General features: G+C 30.4%; 2 protein-coding genes, 1 long non-coding RNA gene and 1 pseudogene across 15 annotated transcripts in view; 1 reads left to right on the top strand and 3 right to left on the bottom strand.

Moving 5' to 3' along the window:
• Positions 1 to 5380: 5380 nt before the first annotated feature.
• On the bottom strand, positions 5381 to 8462 carry LOC108690613 (annotated as a pseudogene).
• A 1530-nt stretch (positions 8463 to 9992) lies between these two features.
• On the bottom strand, positions 9993 to 14887 carry LOC108690614. Its single transcript, XR_001931905.1, has 6 exons — positions 14725 to 14887; positions 13619 to 13758; positions 11535 to 12687; positions 10734 to 11183; positions 10418 to 10615; positions 9993 to 10136 (listed from the first exon to the last, which is right to left on the bottom strand). It is a non-coding gene; the product is annotated as an uncharacterized LOC108690614 (long non-coding RNA).
• Positions 13765 to 14716, bottom strand: LOC108690612. The gene has a single exon (XM_018197997.1). The coding sequence runs from the start codon at positions 14685 to 14687 to the stop codon at positions 14205 to 14207; it is 483 nt and encodes a 160-aa protein (XP_018053486.1). The 5' UTR covers positions 14688 to 14716; the 3' UTR covers positions 13765 to 14204.
• A 344-nt stretch (positions 14888 to 15231) lies between the features above and the next one.
• LOC108690610 (ubiquitin carboxyl-terminal hydrolase 45) overlaps positions 15232 to 17775 on the top strand; it is an 18705-nt gene continuing 16161 nt past the window's right edge. For 6 of the 13 annotated variants that reach the window (XR_001931904.1, XM_018197992.1, XM_018197991.1 and 3 more), the window contains exons 1-3: positions 15232 to 15707; positions 15966 to 16157; positions 16408 to 16569. The gene's annotated coding sequence lies outside the window, so the exon portion shown is untranslated. The remainder of the gene's footprint in view (positions 15708 to 15965; positions 16158 to 16407; positions 16570 to 17775) is intronic. The other 7 variants (XM_018197996.1, XM_018197995.1, XM_018197993.1 and 4 more) reach the window with 2 other exon arrangements.

Here is a 17775-nt window from a genome sequence, read left to right as displayed (position 1 = left end):
TATATATAATATATATATAATAATTATGCATTTATAACTCAATAATACTCAATTTTTTTTTTTTAATTGTGATTTCAGTCAGTATTATTATCAAAGTTTGATTATCAACAGAGATGATAATCGCAGAAAAAAATTGCAATTTTTCTGCAATATGTAGAATGTTATAGTTTTACAAGTATGCATATTTATTTATGGAACATTTATGTAATAAAAAATCATGAATTTAATAATGTATGAGTCAAATATTTATGTTAATAATAATAAATTTGTATCAATTGTCGATAATGTCAACGTTCTTCAAGTATCTTCGGGTCCTTGAGGTCCTTTTTATACATCAAAAATTTGCTCAGGGTTGACAGAGTTGATTTTAATAGTATCTCGTCGGTGGCCAAAGTATCGATCAAGTTACCAGGTGTACAAGTATGAAATGACGATTTGAGAAACAGATGGCGCACCAATGCAGTGTGAAGTACAAAGATTTAACATTATACGCCATTTTATTGTACCATCAACAAGTGTCAAACGCGCAAAGTGATTTGATTGAAAAATGTTTGCATAATATTGTGTTGCTGTGTTTAATATGACGAAATTTGTATCAAATAAAGAGCATTAATTTTTTGTTTTCATTTGAAGAAAACTGCTGCGGAATCATACCGATTACTTGGAGAAGCTTATGGTGAACATGCTCCATCGCAAAAAACGTGTGACGATAGTTTCAGTGTTTCAAAATTGGAGATTTCGATGTTGCAGACAAGGAACAAGGAAAACCGCCCAAAAAGTACGAAGACGTGGAATTGTAAAGCATGTTGGATGAAGATGATTCACAAACACAAAAACAATTCGCAGAGCAATTGAGCGTTAGTCAACAAGCTGTTTCCAATCGTCTACGAGAGATGGGAAAGATTCAGAAAGTCGGCAGAAGTCGGCCACATAAATTGAACGAGAGACAGATGGAGAGGCGCAAAAACACATGTGAAATTTTACTCGAACGATACAGAAGAAAGTCATTCTTGCATCGTATCGTTACTGGGGATAAAAAGTGGATTTTTTTTGAGAATCCCAAGCGCAAAAATCATGAGTAGACCCAGGCGTACCATCCACATCGACCGCATGACCCAATCGCTTTGGCAGGAAGACGATGCTCTGTGTTTGGTGGAATCTTTTAGTTGCGTAAGATATTGGCGTGGTAATAAATAAAGATATGTCGATGCGCTGGAAAAACAGTGACTTCATGACTTCGTCGGAGTTCGGGTTTTATTTTAAGATTCCCTTAAAGGGGGTTCTAATCTAGAGATTAAATGTATTTTTTACCAATTTTTGTCATAAGGAAAGAAAAGAGATAAAATAATGCTTTTTGCATTGTTTTTTATATTTCAACATACAAAAAAAATTTTTATTTTTAGAAATGTAGAAAATTGCGACTGTAGTCTACGGATACATCAAAGCGTGTGCAGCGCATACGTGATCAATTGGCAGGAAATCTTGACTATCGACAGTTTATCTAGAGATAAACTATCCTTAGAGACAAATAAACCAATGCAATTATTAAATAAATCAATGCAATTATTAAATTTGTGGGGTCATGAACCTTATTTTATTTGAAAAATTTTTTAAAATTTACAGAATGGCAGCCATTTGAAATTAAATGTTAATTTTCATGAATTTTTTTTCATTTCCAACCTGTTCAAAGAAATTTATTATATAATTAAATTTTAAGCTATTTTGGAAAATTTATGGTATTTTTAGGTTCATGATTCCATAAAAATTATCTATTTTTCGTAGGAAAAAACTTCATGTCGGATGATTGATTGAAGCTATATTTCTCGCCAGTTTGAAAAACATGAATTCGAGAAAAAATAAAGTTTTACTTTATGATAATGATTTTAATTAATTACAATATTTTGCAACTTACATTTAATCAGCGATTCCTGGCTTATAAGTCATAATTTCTTCTCCTATTCAAAGAATAAATTTTGCTACATTTGAATCCTTTTTTCGATTCTTGCTTGTTTTACGCGTAATTGAGCTCACTTGATTTTTGACCGATGCAAAATCCGGTTCAAATTGCTTTAACATTTTGAATATTGCAAAATTTTTTTACAGGCATATTCTACACACTTTAGAGATGCAAAAAATGTAACAAAAAATCGATTTTTTTAACCCTTCAAAGTAAAATCTCCCCTTAAGATAATGAAAGACGTTAATACGCCTAAAAAAAAAAAACTATTGTACCAAATAGCAAATTATCAAACCCAAATAATATTATCCTTATTGTACTAAATTAAAAAATAGAACCTAAGTGATATTATCCTTATTGCACCAAATTAAAAATATAAAACCCAAGTGATACTATTTTTATTGTTTAGTTTTCAGTGATTCACAACACACAGCCCGCGGCCCGCCAATGTATTTTTTACGGCCTGCCAATTAATAGTCGAAAATAAAAATATATTTTTTATTTTATGCAAACTGTCAAAATAATAACATTATGCGATTTGCAAGTCATTTCGAAAATAATACAATGTTTATACTTATTTCGGTGTTTATTCATTTTTTAAATATTACACACAAACTTTATTGAGTAGATTTCAAGCATTTATTCAAAATTGGCTACATTTGAAAACACTTCTTAAATGTCCTCGTGTATCATTTTATGCTTGTTCGCCGAATGTTAAAATAATATTTGAATGGTATTTCCAAACGTAGTAAAAAATATTTGAAAAACGCATGCATTTTTTCTTGATTGTTTTAACAGACAAATGCACTGCACGCTCGCAGTGCATTTGTCTGTTAAAACAATCAAGAAAAAATGCATGCGTTTCTCTTACTACGTTTTACTTACGTGCCTAATTAAGTAGAAATAGTAAGCGACTATTTATTGAGCATGAACATATACTTATAACTTAATAATATATTTATAACGTTTATAACGAAAATATTAAATTTCAGAATGACTACACATTCCAGTTCTAAAAAACGGAAGATTCATGATGAGAGACAAGTATTTAAGATAAATAGACTTATTCTATTTTGTCCAAGTTAAAGATAAATCAATCAGTTTGATTTGTAATGAATTTATTTCCGTCATAAAAAAATATAACATATAAAGCACTTATATGTAATTAAACGCAATATATATTATGTAATGCATTTTTACAATCATTATGTGATATCATAATATATATAAATGATTTTCGTCATAAATTAAGACTTAGCAAGATAAATTTACTGTACAATTTAGATGAACAGATAACAAATGTCGATTTCGATACACTAAATCTTAATTATCTGATTCGTACAAAACATCGACTACTAGTTGAATAATTATTGAATATTGAATTGTCAAATAAGAGTCTGATTATATAGCTAAGAAAAAGCGTATTGTTGTGTGTTTACTGCAATTTTACAATTAGATTCGAATCTCTGCGATGCGTTTTCGAAAATTATAAAATTGTAAAACGATTGTAATCGATGATAAAATGTGAAACGTTGTGACATATGTAAAAATTGTCATTATTTCGAAATATCTACAATGCGTAGCACATTTTGTTGGCATAATATCTGCATATATATTAATTGAGGCTTGTTGTCATGATGTTGTAAAGATGCTATTGACTGCGGACAATATACTGCAGACAATACGTTGTTATTCGTTGATAACAAATTGAAAACATGAACTCGAGGAAAATATCGTCGAGGAAATTACTGATATATTGCCATCGTAAGAATTCGATTTCCACTGAGTTCAATGCGATGTGTTGTCTCCTTTTGTCGTGAGTGTCGAAATTAATTGCTGTAATTAAATGCTGTAACAATTTTCGATAACATGCCAACAAACTTACTGCATTTAACTATTTAGGATATTTTATGATTCATTAAATTTTATGAAATATCAATTAATTTTGCATTTAAATTTCTACTTAAATAATTATATAAATAAAAAACTTTTCGTCAGAAGAACATTACAAAGTATTTCAATAAAAAATTTTTCATCAAAAATTCTATAATGCTAGTACTCCAAGTCTTAAGATGTTAAAGACTCCAATGATATAAAAAATTCCAAATATCATAATATGAAAAATCTAGGTTTCACAAATTCAAAGTCTCCCAATATTTGCAAAAATCCAGGTCTCACAAAGTGAAACTCCAGATTCCATGATGTCAAAACTCAAATTTAGAAATTCGTTATTATAATTTACAATATCAAGTTAATATCAAATTAGAAATGCCATTGCAGTTGTAAAATTCACGTTAAAATTTCAAAGTTATATATATTTACCTTTACAATAATGAGGATTTAAATCCCATGATCTTTAAAATTTATATTTTATAACATCGAAAGTCTAAACTTGCTAGTTTAAACTTATTATAAGTTCCACAAAAGATTCATTACTAGAGTCAACAATATTGACTATATTTCTTCTATTCTATAATAATACAAGTCTAAAGTCTAAATTTCATGACATTAAAATTTGTTGGAAATCTCATTAAGATTCAAATTTCGATTTAAAATAAAATTTGATTGTAATAGCAAATTTTATCCACAAAATTAATCATGTCAATGATATCGAAGGTTCTAATTTCATCAAAGATTATATATACTTTATAGAATGTTAAAATTCTTATGATTTCTATTTGAATATCATGATATTCTATTTTACAACAAAGCAGTACAGTGATCTTCATCTACAATAATACTATGATTTTTGACAAAGCCGAATAATCTTTTTTTGTAAATTCTTCTACAATATATGTATATTCAAAATAATTCTCTTTTTCAAAACTCGTTGATTTTTATCCATGACGTAGTTTTGCACTTTCTTATACGCTAATAGTCTTATCACGATTTCATTTCAAAATGAAGTGTAGTTTTATAAAAAAAAAAGATAAAGATCAAATGATTCATACATGACACAATAAGTGTGCTCAGGGAGAGTGTTCTATCTTCATCGTTTATTAGATGTAAAACAAAAGATAGAATGATACAAATAAATGTTAATACATCTCCCTAAATGCACTCAATAAATATATTATATGACATATATGTATAACAGTTTCATAATAATTTTGTGATCAATTCAGCAATAATCTTCTTTAGAATAAAATACTGAGATAATCTTGCGTTTATAATGTACACTGTTAGAAATGTTCTTAAACTTCATTAACTTTTAAGTTACACAATTTGAACTTAATTCCATGACATTATAAATTTAATGTATTTATAATTAAAAAGTATTTGTGTACATATACATAAAATTTAATGTATTTTTCATAAAAATTTATGAAATATTCATAAAATTTTATTAAAAGTATATTAAATTTCATAAATTTAATGCACACGTTCATTAAATTTAAGTAACTACTGTAATTTAATTTTTAGTTAAATTATTACTTTCAATTTCGTTCATAAACACGAACTTCATTTACATGTAAAAGAAGTTCATGATTACATTTTTAACAGTGTAGTTCCACAACAATCCCCATCTGCAATGAAGTCGAACGATATTGATGTTGTGACAAAGTCGTGCAATAATCTTCTTCCGCGATGAAATTCTGCGATGATTCTCTTTTGCAATAAGATCTTCTACATTAATCTTCTTCCATGATGGAAACCATGAAAGCCTTCTTCTACGACAGAGTTCCGTAATAATTCGATTGGACATGTGGTTCGATTGGACACGAGCTACTCCTAGCTTAAGACTAAAAAGTTCCTGCATCCAGTTTCTATGATTGAGTGTGCAATCGAGACATGATTAAGATCCTTTAGATGATTCTCTTCTATAATAAAATCTTATAATAATTTTTTTCTGCAACGAAGTTTCGCGGTGATCCTCTTTTGCTATAAAATTTCATTAATTTTTTTCTGTGAGAATATCGCGATGATCCTCTTCTACGAAATTTCGCGATAATCATTTTTGTAAAGTTCTGTGATGATTTCTTCTGCAATAGAATTTTATGATGATCTTATGATGAAATCGCGTGATTATCCTCTTCTGCGACAGAATCCCATGACGATTATCTTCTTCTGCAACAAATAGTCCCACGATGATCTTCGGCGATGAAATCCCGCAACGATCTTTTTTGTGATAAAGTTCTGTGATGATCTTTCTCTTGTAATGGAATTCTATGATCTTGTATGAAATTCCGTGATAATCCTCTTTTGCGACAGAATCTCGCGATGATCCTTTTTGTGATAAAGTTCTATGATGATCCTCTTGCGACAGAATCCCATAATGTGATCCTCTTCTGCAAGGTCCCACGATGATCTTTTGTGATGAAATTCCGCGATGATCCTTTTTATGATAAAATTCTGTGATGATTTTTCACGATGGTCTTCTTCTGCAACAGAATCCCATGATGATCTTGTATGACGAAATTCGGTAATAATCTTCTTCTGCGACAAAATCTCATGATGTAATCGTCTTCTGCTTCAAGATCTCATGATAATCTGCGATGAAATCCCGCGATGATCCTTTTTGATAAAGTTCTGTGATGATTTTTCACGATGATTCTTTTCTATAACAGAATTCTATGATGATTTTGTATGACGAAATCCCGTGATAATTTTCTGCGACAGAATTCTGTGATGTGATCCTCTTCTACAAGGCCCTACGATGATCTTATGCGATGAAATCCCGTGATGATCCTTTTTGTGATAAAGGTTTGTGATCTTTTTGTAATGGAATTCTATAATGATCTTATATAAAATACAAAATTCTGTGATAATCCTCTTCTGCGACAAAATCCTATGATGTGATCCTCTTCTGCATCAAGATCCCAGGATGATCTTCTGCAATGAAATCCCGCGATGATTCTTTTTATAATAAAGTTCTGTGATGATCTAGCACGATGGTCCTCTTCTACAATGGAATTCTACGATGATCTTGTATGACGAAGTTCGGTGATAATTCTCTTCTGCAACAAAATTCCATGATGTAATCGTCTTCTGCAACAGAATCCCATGATGTAATCGTCTTCTGCTTCAAGATCCCACGATAATCTGCGATGAAATCCCGCGATGATCTTTTTGTGATAAAGTTCTATGATGACTTTTCACGATGATTCTCTTCTGCAACAGAATTCTATGATGATCTTGTATGACGAAATTTGGTGATAATCCTCTTCTGCGACAAAATCTCATGATGTAATCGTCCTCTGCTTCAAGATCCCATGATAATCTGCGATGAAATCCCGCGATGATCCTTTTTGATAAAATTCTGTGATGATTTTTCACGATGATTCTTTTCTACAACAGAATTCTATGATGATTTTGTATGACGAAATCCCGTGATAATTTTCTGTGACAGAATCCCGTGATGTGATCCTCTTCTGCATCAAAGTCCCACGATGATCTGCGATGAAATCCCGTGATGATCCTTTTTGTGATAAAGGTTTGTGATCTTTTTGTAATGGAATTCTATAATGATCTTATATAACAAAATTCTGTGATAATCCTCTTCTGCATCAAGATCCCATGATGATCTTCTGCGATGAAATCCCGCGATGATTCTTTTTATGATAAAATTCTGTGATGATCTGTCACGATGGTCCTCTTCTACAATGGAATTCTACGATGATCTTGTATGACGAAATTCGGTGATAATCCTCTTCTGTGACAGAATCCCATGATATGATCGTCTTCTGCTTCAAGATCCCACGATAATCTGCGATGAAATCCCGTGATGATCCTTTTTGTGATAAAGGTTTGTGATCTTTTTGTAATGGAATTCTATGATGATCTTATATAACAAAATTCCGTGATGATCTTCTTCTGCGACAAAATCCCATAATGTGATCCTCTTCTGCACAAGGATCCCACGATGATCTTCTGTGATGAAATTCCGCGATGATTCTTTTTATAAAATTTTGTGATGATGAAGTTCTTTCACGATGGTCCTCTTCTGCAATGGAATTTTACGATGATCCTCTTCTACGATAGAATCCCATAATGTGGTCCTCTTCTGCATCAAAGTCTCACGATGATCTTCTGCGATGAAATCCCGTGATGATCCTTTTTGTGATAAGCAAGTCTCGTATGTCTAGAGACGAGTCTTTAAGATTTCGAATGTAGCAACAGCAAGAGAAACTGAGCACCAAATTGATACATTTGCACAGTCGAGCAAATATTTTAAGACCAGCATCGAATTCGAAGGTCGACAGTAAATCATTACATGGTTGAACATTATTGTACCTCTCTAAAACACTTCGTTATTAGGAAAAATTTTAAAGAAACGGATGATTCACGTCCAAAATTCTTTGGTCGATAACATAATAAAATCTCACAAGCAAAAAAGGAAACGAAATCCAACTTTTTCAGGTCAAAAAAAAGTATAAGTTAAAAGTATATTTATGACGACGAGGAACAGAGGATTACTTTATATACAAGCATTACTCTCTTCTAAAATTCTTAAGGCTTTTGAATGATCATTATCATAGATGATTTACTCAGGAGCCGTAAATATATATTTATAAAATATAGAAAAAAAAACATAAATATATTTTATTAAAGATATGTTAAAATAGTCCAGATTTATCAAATGCTAAGTATAACAAACATACTATAGCAAAATAAAAAATTGAAATTGATTTTGATTTATCTAGTTAATGACTTGATTAATTCAATAAATCCAATCTAGAAATGTATATTAGGTGTGGGAAAATGTTCGTGGCATTTTTCTCGTTATATCTAACGGGAAAAACGCCATGAACTTTTTCTTATACCTAATATTAAAAAAATTGATATAAAATTAATTTTCAAATTTTTAATTATCGTAAATGTTAAATCAAGAATATTAGCTAACGCTAAATATTCTTGAAATATTCATAAAAGGTTCCTATCTCAGAAAACATTTCAACAGTATTGCAGAATATTCCGAAATATTTACGGAAAGTAAAAGCAATCTCGACATTTGCACATTCTGTGACAATTCTTTTACTGTTCCGGCATATTCGGCGTATAAAAATACGAATCGAACTTTCTATGACTATTTAGCGTTAGTTGGGGGGGGGGGGGGGAATAATTAAATATCTCACAATGAGATTTAGTAAATTTTTAAGAAAGTGGATTGCTAATCCTTTAACATTCAATAATTAAATAGTTGTTTAGAAAAACCAACGTTAATTTTTCAACGTTCAATAATTAAACAATGAAAAAAAACATGATAACAAGATTTTTTAAATCGTTACCTGGCAAATTTAGCAGTTGCTTCTTACCTCTATCACTGCTTATCTTTCTTAATAAATTAGTATATTTTATCGAGTCATATGCTATTATTATCTTCCTTTTAATTATATCATAATTATTTCATCTTCTTTTCAAATTCCATTAATTCTATTAAAATTCTATTAAAGCTCGAAATTCTTATTTCAGTCTGTAATATTAGACTGAACGAATCCATATAATTTATACCAAACTTCATAATTTTTATCCTCTTTGGGAAAATTGTATTTTTCAATTTTGCTCTTTTTGTTACAAAACCTAAAGCCTTATCTCTTTAAGAGATCAAATCCTTGTTAAAAATACATTTTAGCGACACAACTTGTTAAGAACTTTCCACTAAATTGAACTTTAATTTTTTTGCATCATTTTCTCTCTCTTTCCAAGTAGTATATCAATTTTCATATATTTCCTGTTTCCATAGAAACACGACATATCACATTATATTGTGTCTTAAATGATTGAATCATCCTACTCATTCCATGATTACAATATTTTGTGTATAACAAATGTCGTGATTCAAATGACAGCTTTCTGTGAAAAAATAAAGTAATATTTGATCTTTCCCTCCCTACTATTTGTAATATTTTGTCATCCTTACTATATACTTCCCATAGATGGTCTAACTAAAAGATGAAAAAACCTGTTAGAAATCTATATACTGACAATTGTATGAATTATTACATGTCTTGTAATGAATTATTTGTGTAATATTGTAATGAAATATTATACTTCTCTCTCTATCTCTTTCTCTCTAAAAACTTTTAAAATCAATGTCTTCTAAAAATAATGCGTCTTTTTCTCTTTTCAAGTTAGGAAATGTCAGATTTATTACTATTTAGATGGATTTTTCATAAAGTGTCCCTAGTTTCTTTTGATATAAGGTAGTTCCGTAATAGATAAAGTGTTGCGATTTCTTCTACAAAATAAAAATTTGGAATTTATACGCAAATTGCAATAAAATAATTCCATTATAATTAAATTAATGATGAAGACAAAAGTGATTTGAAAAGTATTATCTAAAACTCTTTGGCTTTTTAGATTTTTAAATATTTATAGATCCTTGAATGATCCGTGTGAGCTTCAAATTCTAAAATTGTTAAATTACTGAAATATTATCTTTAGCCTTTTGTGTTGATAATTAGATATTTAAATTTTGTATTTTTAAACTTATGTCATCCGAGATTTGCAAATTCATACGTATGCTCGGCGCGTCCTTGCAGAAGTCTCGTGCAAGCTTGCTTTGTGCGGATTCAGAAATTACATCTTGCCAAAGTAATCGAAAGACATCAGCAGAATATTATTATATCATATGTGATATCGATTATATATCTGGTAATCTTGAAATATCCTCCAAGTACATTTTTCTTCATTATCATTGTGCAAAACAGCGTCTTCCTGTGACTCATAAAAACATTGTTTTTTTTCCTCCCCCCCCCCTCCCCTCGTCTATATTTGTATACACAAGGCACAAAGTACAAGGATCAAATAATGATCTTCTTTCTTCTCTTGTTACCTTTATCGTTTTCATACAAATCCAGTGGTATCCCCTGATGATCACCAATTGTGGTCGTCGATACGTTGTCGAATTAGAACTGTGCAGATAATGATCGGTCGGGGACGTTTATCTAATCTAAAGATTTAGATCTAGAAAGATTTAGATCTAGTTCTTTCGTTCTGCAGCCTGCTATGTAAAACATAAAAAGAACCGAACAAAGCAAAATGCAATATGTAAATTATATTACAAATATGATATAGGAATTATACGATATAAGGAACGATAACTAGTTACGCTCCAATAGATTTACTCTCATTTTCATTATCTTAAGCCATCCATCAAATCTTCACGATATAGTCACGTTCAATAGATTGCATTTTATATTTTGGTATACCAATCTCACTTAAAGACCACAGATCCTCAGTTCGGTCGAATAGGATGAGAAATCTTCCAAACACACGCAGCTGTCTGTCAATCAAAAAGATTTGTCTCATTTGTACCTCCCCTTCCCTCTCCCTCCCCCCATTTTATATCTCTCTATTTATCTCCACAAAAATTCCAATATAAAATTATCTCTAGCAAAACTACGTCATTTCGTTATCATTTTTGTCGTCAAAATGACAAAATGATATCAGCTTGCTACTAGGGATATTATTGAGAAAAAAGTTCAATACTTTGTTACCATGTAAATATTTAATTATTAAAATGAAAGTACTGAACTAAGATAATTTACTATGTAACACACCTTAAATTATCAGATAAACAATTTGATCAAAAATTCAAATATATAGATATAAATTTTACTTAGCCAGGTTTTACCATAATAGAAAATTCCTTTCAATTGATGTTGATTTATCACTCTTGCTATTTGTGTTGTGTTGTTTGTGCTCTTTTAAATAAAAATATTTTTTCATCTTATTTTATGTATAATTTTTTCTTCGTGTGCAATTCATTGCTGGTACAGATTTAAATCCTTAAACTGGTCGGCTAAGATTGGGATTTCGATGAAGATATCAAGATTCTTTTTCAATTCTCTAAATATCGACTTCGAAAGCTTTGGCTAGTAAAAATTTCCAGACGTATACATGGATTCCTCCTAGTTTCAGGATAGTCAGTTTCCAAGTTCTTAGATCTTCGGATCTTTAGATTTTTTGACATTAATCCGTTTAATTGATATAAATTATGTTTGTAAAAAGATATTAAGATGCAAGATGACTAGAAATGAAATAAAATTTCTACTTCAATTGAAACCAACATTACCAAGTCAAAAAACCTAATCACTTCTTTCCGCCACTTCTTACACATAATATATAATTCTTGCGCATATACTGTTTTTACATAGACAATTTTTCCTTCACTTGCTAAGTCATCGGTATATCCTCCAAACGTTTCTTATACTTTCTGAACATCTAAAACATACATGTTAACGTCCTATCCTGGTCTCGGCATGGCCGAAGATGTGTAGATCTATGAACACATTATTAGGACAACGCAGAACAAGCATAAACATGGAAACTTTACAAACAGGAAAACTTCCGATAACTCTAATAGGTTATTCGCATGCCGAATTACCTTACTTGAAGTACCTGCGACCTTAAGATAACGGTTCTCTTCATCATTAGCCTATGTTATTCAACGAAAATGAATTTATTCTGGATCTAGGGAAACGATCGATCGGGGGAATGGAAGTTGACTGCATGAAACTTCATTTCTCATCGTTGTAGTCATCACGCAGAGAGTTCGGTATCATGACGATTCGTGCAAAAGATAATTTGTGCGCCAAGTCAACCAGCCTCTAGAAACAGATTTTTTCCTTCCCATTCACTTAAGACAGATATACTCTCTTTGGGTTCTTTTTTTCGCTTGCTGCAATCTTATAGGTTTCCTAAGCCAACGATAACGACGACATCATCCATATATTGATAGCTTCATTCGCGTAATAAGGTGAATTTTCTATGATGTCTATGCCAGACTGAAAAGAATTGATGTATTAATAAATTAGTGAATAGAAAAGTTGAAGAAGAATAGTTCTACGTTGTTACTTGCAAAAATGTATTTATTTATCTTACACTCCTTACTTCATCTTCTTATCTAAATTGTATCACAGTTTTACTTACAAATGTATTTCATATAAAATTAAAAGTATCACAATAGTTTACAATAATCGAGATCCTTTGTCTTCGTTTACCTTGATCCTAAACAGTATAAAGTATATTAGAAATATGAGAAAAAATTCATCAATATTGAGCCTTGGTAGGTTACTTGATATATAAAATTTTAGAATTAATTCACAATTTAATAAACATAAAAAATGCGTTATAATTAAAAAAATTTGATTAATCCTTCGATGGTACACTATATTTTTTTACATATATAATACATATATAATACACTAAACATTGTAATAAAAATACTGTATAAAAGTTAAGTTACATTATAGTCAAGTTTTTGCAATCAAAACATCAGCCATTACAAAAAATATGATAATACAAATATAAAAAAATATATAAATATGCAAATATATGTATTTTTCTTAATAAAAAAAATTAGCATTTAAATAAAAGAAAAGTCAAGTATATATGTTATAATATATATGTATAGTATATATGTTATAGTTCTATCAAAGGATTAAATATTTGTTATACTATTCAGGATCAAGAAGAGTTATAAATGCTACACACTAATAGAATTATTATCACAATGAAAGGCAGTCTTATAATATATATATATGAATTTACAAATTTTTTACAAACTTAAAAGTATGTCTAAAATAATGTGAAAATTTTTCTTCTTTTCTGTTTTTTATCAGTATTTTGCTTTAATTATACACATGTTAAATATATTATATTAGCAGACAAACTCTAAATAGTGAAAATACTTTGGTTTCGATACAGTTTACAAACCAAATTGATGACAGGTAGGAAGGCAGATGTGTGTATGCGTACAAAATCCCAAGGTCTGCACCTGTATTACAGCAACTCTCTTATCTCTCTTTTTCCCTATCCTTTTTTTCCACCTGCGTCCGCCATCTCAAACGGTGAGACTGCAAGTAAAAAATATCTAGATATATACTAGTAACAATGAGACTGCAAAAAATTGCCATAATGCTGCAGGATTATTTGGCATCTTCTGGATACATCGAGGTTGCTTGCTGATATTAGAACATAGCTCCATACTAGAATAGATTGGTTCGTAAGTCAAACATTCCTGTACTGCTTCAGTGAGACAGAGAAAAAACAAGCAGAAGATAGACATCCATCCACAGATCGTCATATCAGCATTTGTTGTAGAGTGTTGTAGTTGATTAAATGCATTCTCTTATTAGAAGTTAATGCGGAACATTTGCTGACGTATTTGCTTTCACTCAAATAAGCTACTTGAGTGAACTTGAAAATACAATTGAGAGTTTTTTTGTAGATTTTCATATCTTCAGATATAATGTTTCAATCATTATCTGTGGAAATAAGACCGTGTACTCTCTAGGCCTAGTCACCGCTGTACGGATGATTTGATTGTACTCAGCTGCTGAAGAAAGTCCACTATGCTGCTAAGATCTTCGCACAAGTTATCCCGCCAGAAATTCATGTTCCTCGAGTCAGGATGATGGCCACATCTCTCGAATTCTCGTTCAGTTGTATTATACAGGCCGCAACTGCCATATTCCACGTCCTTGAGGAGATGCTTTCGCAAACGCTGCCAACGAGCTATCCTTGATAACTGCTTAGCCCGCAACTCATACTCCGCCTTGTGTAGCGCGTGAGTCAACACGGCTTCCATATGGAAATCACGTTTGGGGCTCCTATGGCACTTTAACTTCTTCTGACGCACGTTAGTGATCCAGCTAGTCAATTGTTCCGTATGGCTTGGCTTGCCCATCTCAATCTCTCGCGGCCGATCGCGAATGTCTCTCGTGACCGCGGATAATTGCGTCACACTTCCATAAGTAGGAACTATTCTAGTTCGCCCCATCATACAACTAAGTATTGATTTAAGTATCGAATACACCAACCTGTATAACTTGCGCCTAGTCGATCGTTCCAACAATAAAGACGCCTGAGGTTTCTTCTTTTCAATTAAATTAATGGCCTCCTGCCTTCCTGAGAATTCCGGAGACAATAGCCAGCGTTGCCTAAGGCGTATATAAGCGAGATCCGCACCGTTGAGAGAAGACATGCAGAATGGCCGAGCGGTAGTTCTAGTGGGGGCTTTATATATCTAAATGGTTGTCTTTAAGTGTAACCTTACGCGCTGAAGTGCGAAGTAGTTCCGCATTTGTGCCAAAAAATTTATCCGACATCATCGAATTTCTCGTTTATTAGCAATACAATTCATTAATTCGTAATAGAAGATGCTTATGAGAATTAATCGGGCGTGAATTATCGCTTGCAAAGCAAAAATCAATGCATCCCAGAAAACGGATTATGGCGTAGGAATGTGTGCCGTAAGACGGCGTAGGCGACACGGCCCATATAATCGCAGTTGCTCCGTATTCAGTGTAGCAAGTGGGGAATGCGCTTTTTACGCGTGTGTGGCAGATCAATCGTGCACATATATACGAATGATCCTACGCCGTGTTTCAAAATTCACTACCAGCGCTAAAAATCTACAGTTTATATTACGTATACTTTATATTTTCAGCACTGGCAGTAAATTTTGATCATTTAAAAATCATTTTATTCTTGTTGTTTGTTAAATGTGAAAGACAAATGATGCACATGAGTGTTGCCAGTATGAATCAGACCACGGCCTTGAAACGCAGTTTATTTTTTTTTAGTTGGGCAATGTATAGGAGTTGTAACTTGCACAATGTGAGAGAATAGTGACTACAGTACATTTACGGTTATACGGGATTCATTTAGGCCCAGTCTTATGATTCATGGTTAACTTTTCAACCAAGATTAAAATAAGTTAAATCTTGGTTAAAAATTAAAGATGAGTTGTAAAACTAGGCCTTAAATGAGCCTCAGGTAATCATCAGTTAACTTAACCGAGGTTAGTAAAAGAGACCTTTAATAATATCCGTAGTTATGAAACAGGTCAATCAGAGTCGTTCCATTCTTCCGAGGAACAGCTATGATTGGCCAATTTCACTACGGATGTTATTAAACCCGATTAAGCGTGTAACAGAGATCTAGATAACAATAGAAATAACACAGGAATCTATCAGAAACCCTATTCATACATTCTACGGTTTTTGATAGAGATCATTCCTGTCACGCCAAATAATTCTGATATGCACTTTTATTATAGAATATACACGTCACGTGAACTGTAGCCTAAAGTTAGAATAGTCTAGAATATAAACGTAATTCCTGAATATACTGCTGAAAAAAGTCTTGAATTTCTTGTGCAGTTCCTCGTTGGAGAGAAAAAGAAAAAAAATGAATAGTGCAAGAAGTTCAATTGAAAAGAATTAATATAGATTTTTGATATAATGTGACGGTAAGCCTTCATCAATAATCAGGTAGTATTTATAATATAAGTAGTTGATAAAAATATATGATTGAAAATTTAATATCTTTCTCTTTTTTATATTAATTATATTTCTTTTATATTAATTATATTTCTTTTATATTAATTATTATATTACTAGGCCTAATAAATTATTGTGTATTCTTCTATAAGAAATACAACCTTGATGTGAGAAAACTCAATGATACCTATATACCAATAATTATGTGTACCATTACAGATGATCTTTGACATTGCCATGTCTTTAGAGACAGCCATAAAACACAATAATTTACATCGATTTAAAAACCCCGACAAAAAGAAAAATTGGAGCATATGTCGAATAGGAGAGAGACAAAACCATAAAAGAAGCAAAAATTAAGACAATGAAACATAAAAAAATGTAAATATTTAACTCTTTTACGTTTTATTTCAATTTTTTTCTTTCTAGAAGTTTATTAATTTACATTTCTGTTACTCTCCTCTTACATTCAACTTACATTCCAGTTTTTATTTTCACTAAAGGATGATATACAATAAAAAAAGAAAAAAGAAAACAGGAACGCATGATTTATTGTTGCATTGTTTATATATATATATATATATATATACACATACATTATTATACATGTATAAAGATCAATATAAATATTAATATATAAAACATTTATAGAGATTTATAGACATTTATAGACATTTCTATAGTATTTCAAAAAAGACATTTAAATATGTATTTAATTAATATTTAAATAATATATTTAAATTTATTATGTCGACATAATGAATTTAAGTATTGTTTAAGTATTAAACATATATTTAAATATTTCTGAAGTACTTAAAATTTATTAAATGTTTTATGGTCTGTTTAGAGATTACAAAGGTTATTGAAATAAATTTAAAATATTTCTTAAAAATGTAATTATATCGCCACTGTTTTGATTGATTGATCACATTATATATATAAATGTATACATATAATAATCACTATTAAAATATCATTATCTGCAATTTCTACACAATATCATTATTCATACAAAAATTGTTTGCAATTAAAGCAAAATAAGTCATTCATATAAAAAAATTTATTGCAATTAAAGTAGAACAAATCACGATAACATAAAAATGATGTTGAATCATAATTGATCAAAAAGTGATTTTTAATTAGTAAACATTTGGCAGCCATTTTAATGTCAGTTTAATATTATAATGATTTTTTATTCTGTTTGAATGTTTTTCAATTTATTGCATAGGATAGATTTTAAAAATATTTCTACTGAAATATATTTCATGTAATATTTTGCAAGCTCTTTTATGTAATATTCATATGACACATTACAGAATTCTTTATGTTGTAACATTTTACAGAATCCTTTTAAAATTGTTGCAGATGAAATGTGAAACATTTCTGAAAACTTTTCGCAATAATTTGTGCTGTATATTTATAAAACGAAAATTAATATTTATATCCAATATATAGAAAAAATTTATTTTTTACAATCAGATAATGAGTATACTACATGTTTTGCAAATAAAAATTATATTACGCAAATAAAATATTATTATCTTATCTATATTATATTATACATTATTTTTATTAAATATATTTCAG

This window comes from Atta colombica, unplaced genomic scaffold (genome assembly GCF_001594045.1).
Source record: "Atta colombica isolate Treedump-2 unplaced genomic scaffold, Acol1.0 scaffold332, whole genome shotgun sequence".
NCBI lineage: Eukaryota > Metazoa > Arthropoda > Insecta > Hymenoptera > Formicidae > Atta > Atta colombica.
This window is presented reverse-complemented; position numbering and strand designations above follow the sequence as displayed.